The 17,556-nt window shown below is 40.4% G+C and overlaps 1 protein-coding gene across 3 annotated transcripts in view; it reads left to right on the top strand.

The window, feature by feature from the left end:
* Nucleotides 1-17,556, top strand: part of LOC149227541 (L-idonate 5-dehydrogenase-like) — a 370,827-nt gene that overhangs the window by 86,651 nt on the left and 266,620 nt on the right. For all 3 annotated transcript variants that reach the window (XM_089377810.1, XM_089377811.1, XM_089377809.1), the window contains exon 2: nucleotides 421-488. In XM_089377810.1, coding sequence (XP_089233936.1) covers nucleotides 421-488 — 68 coding nt within the window. The remainder of the gene's footprint in view (nucleotides 1-420; nucleotides 489-17,556) is intronic.

The raw sequence follows: 17,556 nt of genomic DNA, 5'->3' as shown, positions 1-17,556 counted from the left end.
TTGAAAAAAGGTAGTTTTCTTTCTTTTTCTTTAAAAATTCATAACTCTTATTTTATAATTTTCTCAAGGAAGCCAATTTAGACCTCAAAATTCCCCTAACGTTGGTAAATGTTATCTTGCAAAAACATTTTTGTTCATTCTTCGCTTTCATAATTCACTTTTGGTTGATTTTTATTCAACACCCATTATCTATTTTATTTGCCTCATATCCTTTTCTTTTGACTAGTTCATGTTTTTAATTTGAAAATAAGGTGTGGATGAATTTTTGTTTTTTTGAAATGTTTTTATTCATTAAAATTTTAGAACACCAAGTTTAGTAAACAATGAAAAAAATGTATACTCTTGTAGTTTAATTCATTTATCTACCTCATTTTTCTTTAATATTTTAACTTTACACTATTCGTGTTTTGCATATCATAGGCGAGGAAGATGTAAAAATACAAATGAAAGCTGTTGGTATTTGTGGGAGCGATATCCACTATCTTAAGGTTTGAACTATTTTTCCATGGACAAATACTTTTATCTTGGAAAAGTAGAAAAGCATGCCTTTATACCACATTATAAGAAAAATATAGATACATGAATAAGACAATAAGCTAGCTACATGGTACTACAATTAAATTTCTGTCTCAAGCATAGGCTTAAAGTGTCTGCCTTAACATTTATTTTCATAGAATCTACATCTTTGCTATACATGTTCATTCTAGCTACTATTTATGCCACTACAACTTTGAATGCTTTCAACTCTCAAAGTTGAAAATCCTATGAATCATCATTAAAAGCTACTCTACACCTTCTCTTCCATAGGAAATTGGGCCTTGCTAACTAGATAGTGCCCAAAATTTTTCTTGCTGCATTGCTTCACCATTTATTACTTTCCCAAAATTACTTTTTTCTAGCCCAAAGGCCCAACCAAAAAATATGCGTATTTTAAAATGATTCATTTCAATAAATCTTAAGCAAATCTATAACTTCAAAAAATATGTTTGACTTCTCTTCCTTTTGGCAAATTGTGCACAATTTGTGTTATTGAACTAAATATCCATTTAACTATCAATCTAAATAAATTGTTCATAGCTTTAATACAACAACCTCTGCAAGCATGAGTAAAAGCTAATAAGAACTCGAAAAATGCATGCTAGCTTAAAGGAAATAAAGGAAATAGTCATAAAGGAAATAAACAAAGGGCCATAACTTTAGTGTATATAACCTAAGAAGTAATCATGCTAGTGTTAGGAGGAGGTTGTTCATGATTATACTAGTCAGGACCTCAACTGGTGATCAAGGGATAGACACCTATTAGGTGCACAAGTTCCCAACCATCAACTAGAGGCTTCAGAGGCTATGGCCAATGTTGGGATCTCTTTATCATTGTGAGGCGAGGCTGGGGACCAACTTCTCCTGAGCTCGCGCTTCTTGTGTAGTTGTCTGTCAGCCTGATGGCAGGGCCTACTGTTGACTCTATGCGATCCTATGAATGTGGTTCAATAAGGGATCAGTGGCTTCCTGCTTATGGTACAAGAGGCCCTTCCCCCAAAGTCTAGAAGCTACTAGAGATTGTCCATCTCCATCCTGAATTTTGCACTTACATTGTGATCAACATATATAGGTTGACACAAGTTAGTATTGTTGTACCAAGAGACACTCTTCGATGGGAATGCTAACCTATATAAATAGAAACATCATTATGGTTCTTCCAAAATGTTACCACCCAAACCCTTACTTATAGTGATAAAATTCCTAATGCATAAGTAAGACCCTAGGGGCACAAAGATGGGCTACCTCCTATCACCATGGTAACTCCTTCACACATTTTTGGATGGCTCTCCTCTGGCACAAAAAGGTTACCATAAGAAATCCTAAGCCTATCAAAAGCTAATTACAAGGAATGGTATCTAGACTTAGGAGCACAAATTTGAATTCTAATTTTTTGAGTTTATAATTTTCAAATTTGTATACAGAAAAAGAAAAAAATGATTTATTGATTTTTCTGGGGTTTGTTGAGATTGAGATTAGTGCCCGAAGTACTATTGGGCATATTGAGTCCATAAGGCAGCCAATATAAGTTGTTTTCTCCTTATGATAAGGAAGCATATAGTGTGAATGAAGAAGCTACAGCATTCCTGTCTTTCTGTCCACTAAAACAGAAAATACTTATGAGGAATCCATACAATGAAAGACCTTCAAACATGCATGAAGGTGTCTCTACTAAAAGATGTTGTAAATTGCAACTAATTCAAAATTTCAAATTAAGAAAAAAGATAAAGACATTTTACAGCAGTAGGCACATATTTTAAAGGGGGGATAAACCACAATTAAATTTCTAACAAGGAACAAAGTTACCCAAATTATATCCCTTCAAAATACATTAGCTGCAAGAAATATCACCATTAGTCCAATACATTTGCATCAAGCTCCAGTAACATTCAATTAAAACTCAAAGCAATAGTCTCTAGTATTCGAGAAACTTTCAACAGCCAAAACAATAGGAGTGTCTCTAACATAAAGGACAAGTTTAAAATCTTCTCAAAATAAAATAATAATATCCAAAGCTAGATTCATGATCTCTCCAAAGGATGTATAAATAAATGATATCCTAATACCTCTCATGTGAGAAGGAAAACAAGTAGTAAGCAATGAATATGATAAGTGGGAATGACATATGTCATGATCTCCAAAAAGGATGCTTGCCTTAGCAAGTGGTTGACCAAGTAAATGATCCAGAGTTCTTTCTAGGATCTCTTGAAAGAAAGATCTCCATCAAACACAATGAACATGTGTTCCAAATTGGTCCTGTTACCCACCAAAAGTGGGTGACCCCATAGGAGAAATTTTCTCCTGGTCATCTATTCTAGCTAGTAGCTAGCAAACCCCTAACAGCTACCGTGTAGCCGATATGGTGTGTGTTGATATTTGTAGCTTGGAAGGTACTCCAAACCTTAGGCTAGAGGTTTTGGAGGATTTGGCACCACAAAGCCAATTGTGGGCTAAGAACCTAAGCGTGGGGTTTTTGCACTCAAAGGAGTTGGGACAAAACCAAGGAGAGATCTGGACACTTGGCACTTGGAGATTGTAGGGCATCCTTCAAGGAACAAGGGTCCACCTGTAGCACCAAGAGGCCTTGTGGTTTGAAATAAATATATTTATTTGTGTTTTGTGTGGGTTTGTGCCACAAAAATCAAGTAAGCCTGGACTTAGTGATGCCCCAAAGGTTTAGTTGTTGCATACTCTAATGAAATGTATAAATAGGAGTGAGGAGGAACTTCATTCTTTATCCTATCATGGCATTTGTTCCTCATGTGAACACTGAAATAGGAGGGCGAGTTTAATTTAGATAGTTGCAACCTTAGGAGACCAAGCAAAGAGGAGAATAAGGTTATTCTTGTGACTGTTTGGGACTGTTTTTGGTAGGTACAACTAGCGAAGGAGAGGAGACTAGGCCGAGGTTTTTGAGGGCAGAATTTGGGCATAAGTCTTGTTGACCACTCTATGTCAACGACCCCATAGCCGTACACCCCTTTTTTCGCAAAATGGGTCCATCATGTTTGAGTTTCTGTTCCATTCAGACTTCATCATCAGCTGACAGTTTTATGAATATGTCAGCCCATTCTGCATATGTAAAATGTAAATAATCTCAGTATGACTGTGTCTGTATGTAACAACTTAGGTAAACCTATGGTTTTGGTGACAATCTTCCTTCTAGGAGGGTGAAAATCTCCTTTCTAGGAGGTTTTTTGTCTCACTGCTTCATTTGTCTCTAGACACAAATGATCGACAGAGTTTTTCCTTCCACTCTTACCCCAAAGCTAGAGTGGATTTTGTCATTAAGATCTTAGGCGAGTCCCAGTGTTTTAGATCGAGTCTATGTAAAAATGATTTGGGAACAATCCTAGCTACTTGGCTAGATTATTTTATTACAAGTCACTTGGTTTACTGGATTATATTTTGTGTCGCAGAAATGGGTATTTTTTGAGGGTCTATAACAAATGGGTTTTCCCCCTTCATGTATTAAAATGTAAAATCTTGATGTAAAAAATATTTAGTGCATGGTTCCTCATAATTAGACATCATGGCTAAATATTAGAGGGTTGGAAAAATAATTAGTCCCCTCATAAGTCAATTAATTAAATTTTCTGGCCAAATTAAATTAAAAATCCTAAGCTAGAATTAATTAATTTTATGCCCTAGGTAAATTTAAATTTTCCAAAGGCAAAATTTGTGGGTCTTAAAAAAACTAAATTTTTAAAGGTCCCGGGCCAAAGGAATGCTAAATTTTTTAAGAAATCTTGGACCCTTGGTAGTTATGTCAAAGTCAATTTTTTGAGGTAATTAACTCAATTTTTTTAATTTTTGAGTTAGTTAAAAAGGAATTAAATGAAAAATTAGAAATTCTTCAAAAAATAAATAATTTCGATGGACGAGATTAAAAATGATCAAATCTTTTTCAACGATCAAGATTACTTTGATGGGGATCAAGCGAACTAGTCGTTGGAAAATTTATCTATAAATTAGAGGTCGGTGTCAGTCTATTTTTTATCCGGTCTTTGAATCCCGTACTAAGCTCTCAAGCTCTCTTGTCCATTTTCTGGATTAAATCCAAAAGTCTTTGGGGTTTCAACTTGCGGTAGTGTTCCTCTTCATGAATCTATGGTAACATTGTTTTAATTTCCGCTCAATATTATGTGAAAATTATCAATCAATAACTCTCTTAGAATAATCTGAATACAGGTATCTTATTAAGTTTGTTGGATCTAGGGTAACATTTTTAATTTTGATTGAACTAGCAGGTATCTTTATTTCTTCAGAATTTTATTGTTATTTTATTTCTCTACTTGGTTTGATGGTTGATCTAGTATTTGCAGAAGATCTCTAAGGTTTTTATTGAGAATTTGGGGATAGTCCTCGATTGAACCAGCCAACTCTCAACATCTATTTTCTGAAGAGCCTACCTCATACTAACTTAAAGATTTATCTAAAGATTAAATTTTTGTGCATGAAGTTTTTGGGCTAGTACCTCTCTAAAAACCAAAATCTTTTAAATATTTTGTAGAAAAATTGATAGATCTGGCTAGTAAGATCTTTATACCTTTAGATTTGGGAGCGGAGTTGGACTCATACTCCTCAAATCTGATAGAGCAACCTTGGTGCATAGATTTGTAAATATTTTGTATAGATATGAAGTTTTTCTAATTTGGGTTTTTGGGTTTTTTATTCATTTTTGTATATTTGGGATCTGGGTATTTTTGTTTTTGTTTAGAAGGTGTAGATCTAAAAGAGAAAGTTGATTTGAAGTTAGATCTAGACTCTGGAAGGCAAGATCTGGCCTCAACAAAATTTGTCAAAGAAAATTATTCAGAAAAATATTCGCATTTGAGGGTTTCAACTTCAATTTGGGATATTCATCAACTTTTTCAAAGAAAAGGCAAAAATTAATTTTTTGAGGTCTGAAGGTAGCCTCCACTCAGTCCTTAGCCTTCTCCAAGCCACGACTGCTACTCTTTAGGTTTGTTGTCTTCCTCCTCCACGCAGTCCCTCCTCTTCTTCGGTAGCTGCATCCTAACCCTCATCCGCTGCCTTCTCTGCCTTTTCTGCTACTTGTAGTAGCCTCCTTTTCCCTGTGGCCTTGGATTTCAAGCTTCCCCAATCTCCATCCCGCAGTACCCTCCTCTTCTGCTCTACCTCTATACCCTTTTTTGCAGCTCTTTCTCCCTCGGCACCTCTTCAAACCCTCCACGCAGCCTTACCTTAGCCCTCCACTACCCAATCTGCATCTCTATCCCTAGCTGTGGCACTCCTGCCTTCTCCTCTTGGCATTCCTGCTTACCCTCCTAGGTTCCGCAACCCTTATCCATCCTCTGTGGCAGCCTTTCCCTGCTGCTGTTCCAGCTCCTTTCTCCTCCTCCCTTATAGCCTAACGTTTCCTGTAGTAGCCTTAAACCCCTGCTGCAGACTTAAGCCTTTCTCTTTTCCCTGCGGTTGTCTTGCATTTCCAGCCTAACCCTCAATGCAGCCTCATTTTTTCCTTAACCTTAGCTCATCTACATCTGCAAATTTTCTGAAGTTAAAGGTGCTGTAGGACATCGGGGTTTTTTTTGGGTGTCTTGCAGATGACGCATTTTGCTTGAGAGGTCATGAACAGTGCTCTATTTTGCCTCAATTCATTGGTTTGGTTTTCTAACTATCGAACCTTTTTTCTGTCACCTCTCTAAATATCCTATAATAGTGGCATGACTGTCTTTTCATAATTTCAAGTGCTTTTAAGGAATTAAGGTTATGAGATTGCTTTGGATATTTAAGTTTGTCATTTGAAATTTACTGTCTAGATATGATTAGAATGTAAGTATCATAAAGAAATCTCCTTACCCATGCTCCATAGATCTATTTGTCTCTTGGTTGAATTTGCCATTATGAAGGATTTAATTAGTGTTGCTGAATATTTGTCTTGAGCCGCCTGAACATCAAAGTCTGCATTAAAGACCTTACACTCTTATGAATATTAGTCATGCCTTAGCATTAAGGAATTGTTGCATTATTAAAGTAGAGAAGGAATCATGCAAAAGTCAGATCTGAATTTAACATAAAAGCATTGGGTAAGTTAATTGCAGTGGTTCTGTTCATATCTTGTGGACAACATTGTTTACTAACACTCTCATGTTGAAATTTCTAAGTTTGACACATCAGGCTGCATCTTCCTAAAGTAGCAACGCAGGAGTTAGGGTATGTTGGAGTGGGTTTTGAAGATGTTTGGAGCTGCTACAAGTTTCCCTAGATAGGGTTGAGTACCTCAGAAAAACCTTGCTCAGATTTGAAGGGTTTTGGAGAGAAGAAGTGGTTATCTTCAAGGAGGAATAGTGTAGGGTTGGAGGTCCTAGTTTAGGACAGTTGTTAGAGAAGCCAAAAGAGCAGTTTTGGGTGGGCTGTAGTGGCTTGCTTCAAGCCCTAAGTACATTTACTTAAGAAGGACTTTAAGGACTGCTAGAAGGGCAGAATAAGTAATGCTAAGAACTGATCTTTGAAGGACGAAAGGAGGTCAAGGGAGCAGTTTGACTAGCCCTAGATTGCTTGTAAGAGAAGGACATCTACAACAGAAGTGTGCAGCCCTCCATGCCCTAAGTTTGTCTTCATCGGGAAGCAGAGGAAGGAAATAGTGGGAAGAAGTCCCTAAGAGTTGATTCCTTGAAGGACTATGGAGCAACTAGTGGGAAATAAGTCCCAAAGTGTTGACTTCTTGAAGGACTAAGGAGCAGAAATTGGGTAGGTGATGAAGACCCTAAGTATTGAGTCATTGTTGGACCTATGATTAGCTAGAGGGAAAATTGGAGTCGTGTTCAGTGACCTAAAAGAGATGGTTCATTAATAGAGGCAGGTTGGTGTTGTTGCAAATCGACAACCAAAGGATCAGGCAAGAGTGTTTAGGATATGACCAAGGTAGTTGTGAAGTCGACTACATCAGCTAGATGGTCAGTGTATCTTGTCCAGGGTAGATTAGTTGTTGAAGGAGTGATACCAAACCCTAGTTTGTGTCTTGTATCAGTGGATATATGAGGGCCATTATCCTTGGTATAGGATCCCTAGACAGTTGTATTATAGTTTGTTAATATCACGAAGTTGGGTTATTGAAAATTGTAGATTTTGTGTACGTGTTGATTTACTATTGTTTATATTCCACTCTGCAAAGTAGTTTTTTGTGGTATTTGGATTGGTAGTGTCAATGATTCTAAGACCCTAACCTAGATTCTCTAGTACGATGGAAAAATATGGTATCAGAGCTACTTTGAAGGAACAATGAATCAAATTGTGCACAATGAAATGGCTCAGAGGGAGCTGAGATTTTCTAGATCATGGAGTAGAGGGTTTAGCTAAAGACATGGAGATGTGGTCTTTACTAGCTTGGCAGTGAGATTGGCTGGGAGTTTTGGTGGATTGGTGGTGAGTTTGCTAAACAACAGTTTGTTGTACGGTAGCTTGTTGATCATGGACTTCCTATAAATTGTCGTGGATAATTGGGACAACTAGAAGATTGGTTAGGCATGGACGAGATTGGCATGATCAAGATTCCTTCATGTGATGGACGGGACGTTGGTAGGCTAGTTTCTTTTGTGGATTGTGATGTTGCATATCCGAGATTGGAGGGATGTGCACGAGTTGTGTTCGACCCAGGAGGATGAGTGCTTGTAGGAATGGGTTGCAGTAATGATGGTCCATGTTCGACCGCAACTTGGATTGACCTTGTAGGACATGAGATTTGTAGCAGGTTGAGCCAGTGGAGATCATGTAGGCTTAGAGGGAGTCTGGCTTCAAAGGGAGCATCCCTATGGAAGTGTTGAGGTCTTCAGGTTCAAATGAGATGAGGCAAAGGCACTACCAATATAATGTGGTTCATTCTACAGAGTATGTTGCAGTGATGGATGCCAAATGGGCTAGTGTCGCCAGTGATGATGATGGAGACTTCCTAGTGTTGGAAGTACCTCCCTCGCTAAGAGGGAGTGTTGAGATTTGTAGCTTAGGAGGTACTTCAAACCCTAGGATAGAGGGTTGTGGAGGAATTGGCACCACAAAGCCACTTGTGGGGTAAGAACCCAAGCATGGGGATTTTGCACCCAAAGGAGTTGGGCCAAAGCCAAGGAGAGATTTGGACATTTGGCACTTGGAGATTATAGGGAATCATTAAAGGAACAAGGGGCCGCTTCTAGCACCAAGAGAGGCCTTGTCGTTTGAAAGAAATTAATTTATTTGTGTTTTGTGTGGGCTTGTGCAACAAAAATTGAGTCGGCCTAGACTTAGCGACATACATGATCTCCATTGGCTCATAAAATGACACAGATTTTTCCCAATCCTTATTTCCCTTCCTCATACCTAACACAGTCACTAAGAAGCCCCTATGAATATTGAGTTGTCGTATTGTGTCTTCTCCTTCTCCCTAGCCTTGCTTTTATAATTTTACATTAAGCTGTCACTAACCCTACTCTCCAAAGCGATTGGTAGTCGATATTAGATGTCGCCTCACTTGAGATCAAGGGATGAGATTAAAACATAATCACTAAAATAATTTTCTTTAATTTTCCTGAGTTTACTTCAGCTCACTAAGCCAACATAATAATTATGTGCTTTTCTTACATTACACCTAGGCTAAGTTATATTAGCAACTTGCTCACACTGAAGTATTATGAGGAGATCTTGGGTGACTTTTGCATGCCTAGACACCTAGACCTATGTAAAAGTACTTGCCTGAGCTACAAACATCAATACCCTTAGCGAGGGAGGTACTTTTTCCACTTGGAACTAACTTCAATCCTCCATCCATTGCCTTGGCCACTTCCTCTCAAATGGAAGCTTCTCTTGCCCTCTGGGCTGCAAGCATCCTTGAAGTATTACTGTCCTTGGCCTGGTTCCTAAAAGACTCTTGCTCCTAAACATCTTGTAAGGTCATTGTGAAAATTTTAGAACTAAAATCCTATTGCAACAACTGGTATTATTTCTTCTAATTTATAAATTAATTATTTAGTTTATTGCTACGACAACATCGAAATAAACACACTGCAACCTTCACAAATAAAATTTTGGAAAATAAATAGCGTTGGAACTGATAAAATACTAGCACACACATACAAATGACACCGTTATTTTTGGACAAATGTCCCTGGAAAAACCCAACTTGGGAAAATTGGTGCAATAATGAGGTTTTTATTATTATGTAGCAATGAAAATCTGAGTACAATATATGGATGCCCAATTGGCAATCCAACTAGCAAGAAAATCTGGACAAAATTATTTTAAGGGATTTACCCTTCTTCCACAAGTAATCCCAGCACAACTTCCTTAAGAAAACTCGGCCTCCTAGACCCTCTGTGTCAACCTTTGCGCTGCTTTGTGCAGACCCTATGAAGTCAAGCCTCCAACCTGCCTCCGCTGAAATTGTTTTGCGTGTCTCTGCTGAGGAAATCGCCTCTCTGGCTCTTTGTACCCTTTGCTCAACCTCTGGAACTGAGAACTAATTTCTCTTCAGCAAATCAAACTGCCTTTCTGAAGCAACTGTGTAGTCCTCTGCGTTGCCTCACTGGGAATAACTCATCTCTCTTGTTGCTGCCTCTCTGAATCTAGAAAACTTCCTCCGGATCACTTTCCCTGCTCCTCACTATCTCTGCTGCCTCACTGAAGCTCGAACTCTTCGACAACTCACTACTGCTACTCTGGAAAATCGAATTCTCCAAGTGACTCTTGTGCATTCTCTATCACCACATTAATCCCTTCTTATATCTCCATGTTGGGACTCCAATGACCAAGATTAAATCTTAATCGATGGCTTAGATCATTTTCGGATTGATCTGTGTGGGTTTCTAGAGAATTCTCACCTTGACCTAGTTAATCTTGATTGATTAACCAATTTACCTAAGCTTAGACTTAGGAAACATAAAAAAAATAGGTTAATAATCTAATTGAGTCATCTGTAGGTGGAATTTCGAGAAACTATTTCCGGGTTTTGGAGATGTTATGTATTCTAGCCTCTCCACCAAATTTCGTGGCTAGAATACATCCAATACTACAAAAGCTAACACTCCCTCTTAGCGAGAAATGTGTTCTAGTGCTGCACACCCTGCCACAACACCCTGTCTTTGTATCACCTCTTGTTACGCTGCTGATGTCTGGCCACACTGCCCACCAACCACTGCGCAACTTTGATGCTGCAACTGTGTTGCTGCTAACACTGTTGAACTGCTGCCAGCACTGCATCTGCATTGCAACTCCATCTTATCTGTTGGTGTTGCAACTGCAACTGAGAAGCATCCAAAATACTGAATCAACTGTGTTCAGTATGATGCATCTGTCTCTTGAGTCTTGATTGCTACTAGCCTCTGCATTGTCTCTGTAGAATCTGTGTTGTTGCTGACTTTGCACTGTACCACTTTGCGCTGCTGCCAACTCTGCAATGCGTTGTCCAACATTTGACTGCAACTAGTTTGCAACTGTCACTCTGGAATTTTGACTGCACCTCTGACACTGATCCATCCTGTTACTGAATATTATGGACCCCCGTAGCCAGGTAATGATCCATGAGGTAGACTCCTCAAGGACCCTGGCCAATCTCCGTAGCTCTCTTGGGTTACAACTCCAGGTCACCCCACCTCACTCCTGGAGGTATGTGGGAAATCATAGTGAAGTCTTCCTCCAACCTAGAGGATAAGCTATCTATCTCAGCATGTGCTACTGCCTGGACCTGCTTCTCCTCTTTGTTCTTCTTTCTGAGAGGACACTGGGTACTGTAGTGGCAAAAATCGCCACACCTGAAGCACTTGACCTTAGATAGGTCCTTCTACTTCTTTCTCTGCTCCCATTTCCCCTGATTGGGACCCTTAGATGTGAGGGCCACATTCTCCTCCTCCACCACCTTCTTTCCGCTGCTACTGCTCTCACTTATGGAGTTGTTCAACAAAGCTCGTCTCAATTCCACTTATTGCAAACTTGCCCACATTCTATCCCATCTTGGTAGCGTGTCTCTGTTGGAATATCTAAGTCTAACTATTAGAAACCCTTCATGTACTTTTCTGATTTATTTCTACCTACTTGTTCTGATTAATTACCATCAACTGAAGGAAACAAAACAAGCACACAAGTGACATCGTTGTTTTTGGACCAATGTCCCCGGAAAAACTCAATGCGGGAAAACTGGTGCAACTATTTGAGGGTTTTAATTATTAAGCAGTTTCATAATACAATCTGGGTGCCAAAATCGTCTCACCCAATAGAGAATAATCTCGGCAATAGTACCTCTCAGTCAGAGACGGATGTTCTGGCTGAAACCCTAGATAAACACTCCGACAGCTCCCAGCTCCAATTTGCCCCACGAAAACTCCAACGTCAGCCTCTAGGGAATGCATCAGCCCTTTCTGGCCCAACGTCTGCCCAACATCACCCTTAGAACCTCTGCGTCACCCATGCTGGCTCTCTGAGGCACTACGCAGCTCTTCGCTGCCTCTGCGTGAGCCCTGGATGGCTCTGCGTGAACCTCTACTTGGCTCTGCATCCCTCTCTCCTGGATTCTACGCTGATCCTCCTGGTACTATCTCTGCTTCTGTATTCACTACCCCTCAGCTACAGCTTTGATCACTCTTTCGACTTCCTTAGCAAACCCTACCCCAGAAAATCTAAATCTTAATCAACTTGGTGTGTTTTCCAAGTGACCCTCAAGCCTCCTCTTATACTTTTCTCATTGAATTCAACGGCCGAGATTAAGTCCCTAATCAACAGCTAAGATTAACTCTGGCTTGATCCATGGATTTTGGACCCTTCTAACACAGTTTTATATTATTTCACATTAATATTTTATTTTCCCTAAGTTTAGACTTAGGGACTCCATTAAAAATATTAATTATTTTAATATCTCCCAAACTGTTCAGAATCTGCCCAAACCATTTCTGGGTATTGGAGATCTCATGTGCTTTAGCCTCTCCACCAATTTTCGTGGCTAGAGCACATCCAATGCTACCCCAAATCAACAATCCCTCTTAGCGAGGACTATGCTCTAGTAATACTCCTCACTGAGCATCACCCTGATCATCTGGCATCGATCCCTGTGTTGATGCTAGGCTTGCCGCCCAACATCCTCTGCATTGCTACATCATGTACTGCTACCCATGGCCCTGCCACTGCCATTGCTGCATCTGTACGACTACCCTTCTCATCATGTTGCATCCTACTGCCCATAGCACTGCCACTGCTAACTGTTGCACTACAACTCAGTTACTGAGAAGTAAGTAACTGATCTCCCAACTCTGACATCTCTGTCAGACTAGAGACACCCACGATGCTGAAACTCCTTCTGTCACTGACAAGTGCTCCCTCTCTGACCTCTGCGCTGCTACAAAAATCTTCGTGCATCTCGCATTGCTGCCTCACGTTGTCCTGAGACTCCAACACTGTAGCTCCATCTGTCGCTTCATCCGCACTGTTAGTCCTGCTACTCCTCTTTGGGGCTCTCGTAGCAAGGTATAATCCAAGAGGTTGGGTACCTTAAGGATCCTGCCCCTCATCGCCTGTAGTCCGTCTGAGTATAGCTCGATGTCTCCCCACTTCCTCTCAAGTGGCGTTTGAGCACTCATGGCTAGTCATCATCTGTCTCCACTTCCTTCTCCCCCCTTGCTGGTGCAACCTTGGTCTCGGAAGCCTCTCCCTTGCTCTTCTTCCTCAGACACGGGCTCGCATAGTGACCCAGTTCCCCACAGTGGAAGCATTTGACCTTGGAGAGGTCCTTCTTCTTTTGTTTCTCCTACTTTCTCTCAGATGCTAGGGCAACATCCTCCTCTTCCTCCTTCTTGATTTTGACCCCCTTGCCGCTGCTTCCCACCTTGGTCAGCCTTCTGATCTCTTCTTGGCAAAGAGCCGCCCACAGTTCCTCCCAATCTAGAAGGGTCGACCTGCCCAGTATGCTCTGGACAAACACCTCCCAGTCTTTTGAGACTACATTCAGGGCTGTCCTCACCATCAATTCTTGATCCGGCGTGGCCCCTATGGAAGTCAGTTGATCCCGAATCTCCTTCAATCGACCAAGGAAGGTGTCGATCTGTTCTTCCTTCTACATCTGGTATGATCGTAACTGATTTTCTAATAGCATCTTCCTCTGCACAGAAGTATGCTGATACAATTTCATCAGGGCCTCCCACATTGCATTTGCCGTTTCCTTTTCGGCAATATGTGGTACTCATAGTTTTAAAAACCGGTGGAAAAAACCGGTTACCGGCCTAACCGGCCGGTTGGAAGCCTGGCCGGTCGGAACCGGTGGAAAAACCCGGTTCATAGCTGCACTTGCCCGAAAAAATGCCCTAACCGGTAAAAACCGGCCGGTTTAGGGCGGAACCGGCCGGTTTATTGCTAACCGGCCGGTTCCGTCCTAAACCGGCCGGTTTATGGACAGGCCGCCGGTAAAAGGAAAAAGCATTGCGGTTTTGGCTGTTAGTGGTGGTTTAGGGGTTTTGGGGGGCAGGGAAAGGTGTTTTCCCTCCAAAAACACCCTCACACTTGCTATAAGACACCCCTCTCACTCTCATTTGTCTCACACAACTGATTTGGAGTGTTTGTGAGTTTGTTTGTGAGCTTGGAGAGTGTGGAGTTTTTGCTGAAGTAGTCATCTTGGAGTTGGAGTTGGAGCTATTTTGGAGATAGTGTGTAGCTGTCAGTGGAGTTGCCATCTTCAAGAGGAGGCTAAGGGAGCTAGTTTGCATTTCCAGGTAAGGATTTGCACTTGATAATTCCTCATTTGAGTCTGCTGTCCATGAATTTTTTTTTTGTGTTATAAACTTCTCACTTCTATGATCTACCATCCAGGGAGTCATCATGCCTCCAAAAGCCGAAGATACTGCATGGGCTCATTGTGATATGATTGATGGCAAAATGATCTGCAAATATTGCCAAAAATCCATTCAAGGAGGGGGTATTAACAGGTTCAAGCAACACTTGGCTGGGATAGGAGGCCATGTAAAGCCATGTGGAGCACCAAATGAAATAATAGGGCATATTAGGGCAGAATACCTTCAGAAGTTTGAGACTCAAGTCACTGAACCAATAGAGAAGTTTGTGGCACTGGCTACACAGTTTGGGAGTCGAGACTCAACCAACTGAGTTTGATCATGATGACTGAGACTCATGAGAAGTTTCAACTTCAAGAGATAATGTTGATCACTATTATAGTATTACTATTATCATATATGTAGAGTCTAGACTGAAGTCTTGTAGTAGGCCACTGGCCCCATAGTTTGTAGGCTTTATTTTTGCACTCTAGTGGCCATTTAGAGCCTCATTGCTTATGTATTTTGTCGATGATATGTATTGCACTCGGTGCCATTTTGATATATTCACCTTTAAGGCTTTACATGGTATATCAATGAGCAATCTTTGCATATTTTGTCTCTATTGGCTTGGAATCATGGTTTTAAATCTTAAAAATAGTTTTTTTCATTAAAAAATAATTATTTAATGTATTTTTCTAAAACCGGTTCGTTTAGACCAAACCAGTCCCGGTTAGACCGGTTCCGGTCGGTAAACCGGTTCATTAGGTGGACCGGTCCGGTCGCCGGTTCCGGTTTTAAAAACACTGGTGGTACTACATGGTCCTTGACCCCGTCAAGGATGATGCTTTTGGCCCTCGCCATTGCCTCCTCGTACTTGTCATTCTCAACCGGGTCAATTGGGATCGCTATCATCTTCAAGGTGAAGTGCTTGAGAGTTGAGACGATTCTTGTTTAGAACGAACAAAATTATGGCCTTCCAAACTATGAAGTTTGAGGCTCCGTCTAGTTTGTCCTGGTCTCTTACCCCGTTCACTGGCATTTCACTGCTCCTCTACTTCCCTCCTGGAAGTTCTCGGTGTGACTCCCTCTGAGCCTCGATTTCCCTCCTGGAAACCCCTCTGCCAATGTCGAGATGCCCCCACTCCGATCGTTAGTGTAGTTGCACCACTGATCCAGATTTCTTGGCTGGAAATCCTCAGTAGCAACTCCCTCCTCCTTAGTCTTGCCTTTTTAGGTACTGTTCTGACCACAGTACCCCACTGGATTCACTATGTAACTTACCCATAACCTCCTATGCCTCAACAAATTGAAGGTTAGAGCTTCTAGGCTTTGCGCAATCCTGACACCAACAAAATCCGCACCTCCTGGCCACGGGCGTCAATCCTTCCTAACTGAGAAAGATGACCAGGCACTTCGTAGGTTGAGTCTGCTCCCCTCTGCCACTGTGTTGATCCTCTTCCCGGCTCAAACTTGATGACATAGGCACTGTGTCACCCCTTCCTTGCTGCTTCTCTACTAGGAACAACTTCTGTTACTCGGGACAACTTTTTTCTGCTATTGCTGCTCTGCTCGGCTGATGTCCTCAGTTCTCTTGTGATCTGCAACCACCCTTTGATACCATGTTGGAATTTCTAAGTCTAACTATTAAATACCCTTCATGTACTTTTCTGATTTATTTCTGCGTACTTGTTCTGATTAATTAACAAGTTATTTACCATGTAAATACTGAAAATAAATACAAGTACATGCTCAACACTTCACAGATCATCAACTGAAGGAAACAAAACAAGCACACAAGTGACATCGTTGTTTTTGGACCAATATCCCCGAAAAAAACCCAATGCGAGAAAACCGGTGTAGCTATTTGACGGTTTTAATTATTAAGCAGTTTCAGAATACAATCTGGGTGCCAAAACTGGCTCACCCTGTTGTCGCGCGGATTGACACGACAACCCTCAGACCGGGGGCTGTCACTCTGATCCCCGATCCCTCCGTTTAAGCCTGTCTCCCGCGGCTAAGGGGGGTAGTCCCTGTGAGATGATGAGACCAACTGCCGACCAGTTGGTTGGGAGACACGAGACACGATTAAAATAAGCACTAAAATGATTTGATTAATTTAGCAGACCAGTGCCTTAAGAGATTGTTATTAAAACGATTACTTGTTAGATGATATAGAAACATAAACTGTGAACAGCAATCATTTGTCATCAGCTAAATCACAATGCTCTTAAAATGACCAAAACGATATCCAGCAACTGAAAATTTTGAAAAGATGAAAGCCTTAAACCACCACGAGAATCATGAATTATTAACCAGATATCATATTCGCATCTCGACTTGAAAATTTTAGATCTCAGCATGAAAGATGATAAATCCCGAAAATGACTGGATCTGACTAAGAGAATTTTCCACAAAATTTTTTTATACTATTTTCAATTTTTTTTTTTCTTTTAAATAAAATCTAAAAAAAAAAATAAATAAAAAAAAAATAAAAAAAAATGAAAAAGATTTATTTATCATTCGTTTGGCCCGGCAACGCCAACATTTTTTGGCGCCGTTGCCGGGGACAGAGTTTTTCTGTTCCTGGAGTTTCATCGACATTCATATTCTGATATTTCTCATCTCTCATTCGGGCTGGCATATTCAACTTTTGGGTTATCATTTGGATCTTTTATTGCCTTATTTCTTCGGTGTGTTTCTTGTTTGGGTGGCGACTCCATTTTCTTATTTTTTCCCAGACAAGAAGCCTCCCGCATATCTGTTTGTTGATTACTTCTTGGATCTTGGAATCAGATTTATTGTTCAAGTGGCGACTCCACTTCTTTCATCTTTTGATTTTCTTGAGCAGAGATCTAGTTCTATTATCCATTTCATCCCTTATTGTTCATCATGGATTATTCATGTAAACCATGTCGTTTTACTCACCGTCTCCATGATTTTCCGGAGGAGGCCATTCCTGAATTACCTATTTTTTCAGATGGTGATCCAATCGCTGCTAAAAGGCATCTAGACTTGTTTATTCGCATCATGATCATATATTGCAGACCCCCTCAGTTTAATCATGAAGATATCAAAATGCGTCTATTTGTCCTTTCTTTAGAAGATGATGCTTTGAATTGGTTTAACAATTTTCCTAAAGATTTTTTCACTTCTTTGGAAGACATTCTCAATGCTTTTAAAGATAGATATGATAGTCCAAACAGCTTGCCTTCTCCCTCTAAAATTGTGCAAACGAAAGAAAGTAATCTTATAAAAAATCCAGCTGTTGAAGAAA

The sequence above is a fragment of the Pinus tabuliformis genome, chromosome J (genome assembly GCF_031772625.1).
Source record: "Pinus tabuliformis cultivar Carrire ecotype Pingquan chromosome J, CPIR1, whole genome shotgun sequence".
NCBI lineage: Eukaryota > Viridiplantae > Streptophyta > Pinopsida > Pinales > Pinaceae > Pinus > Pinus tabuliformis.
This window is presented reverse-complemented; position numbering and strand designations above follow the sequence as displayed.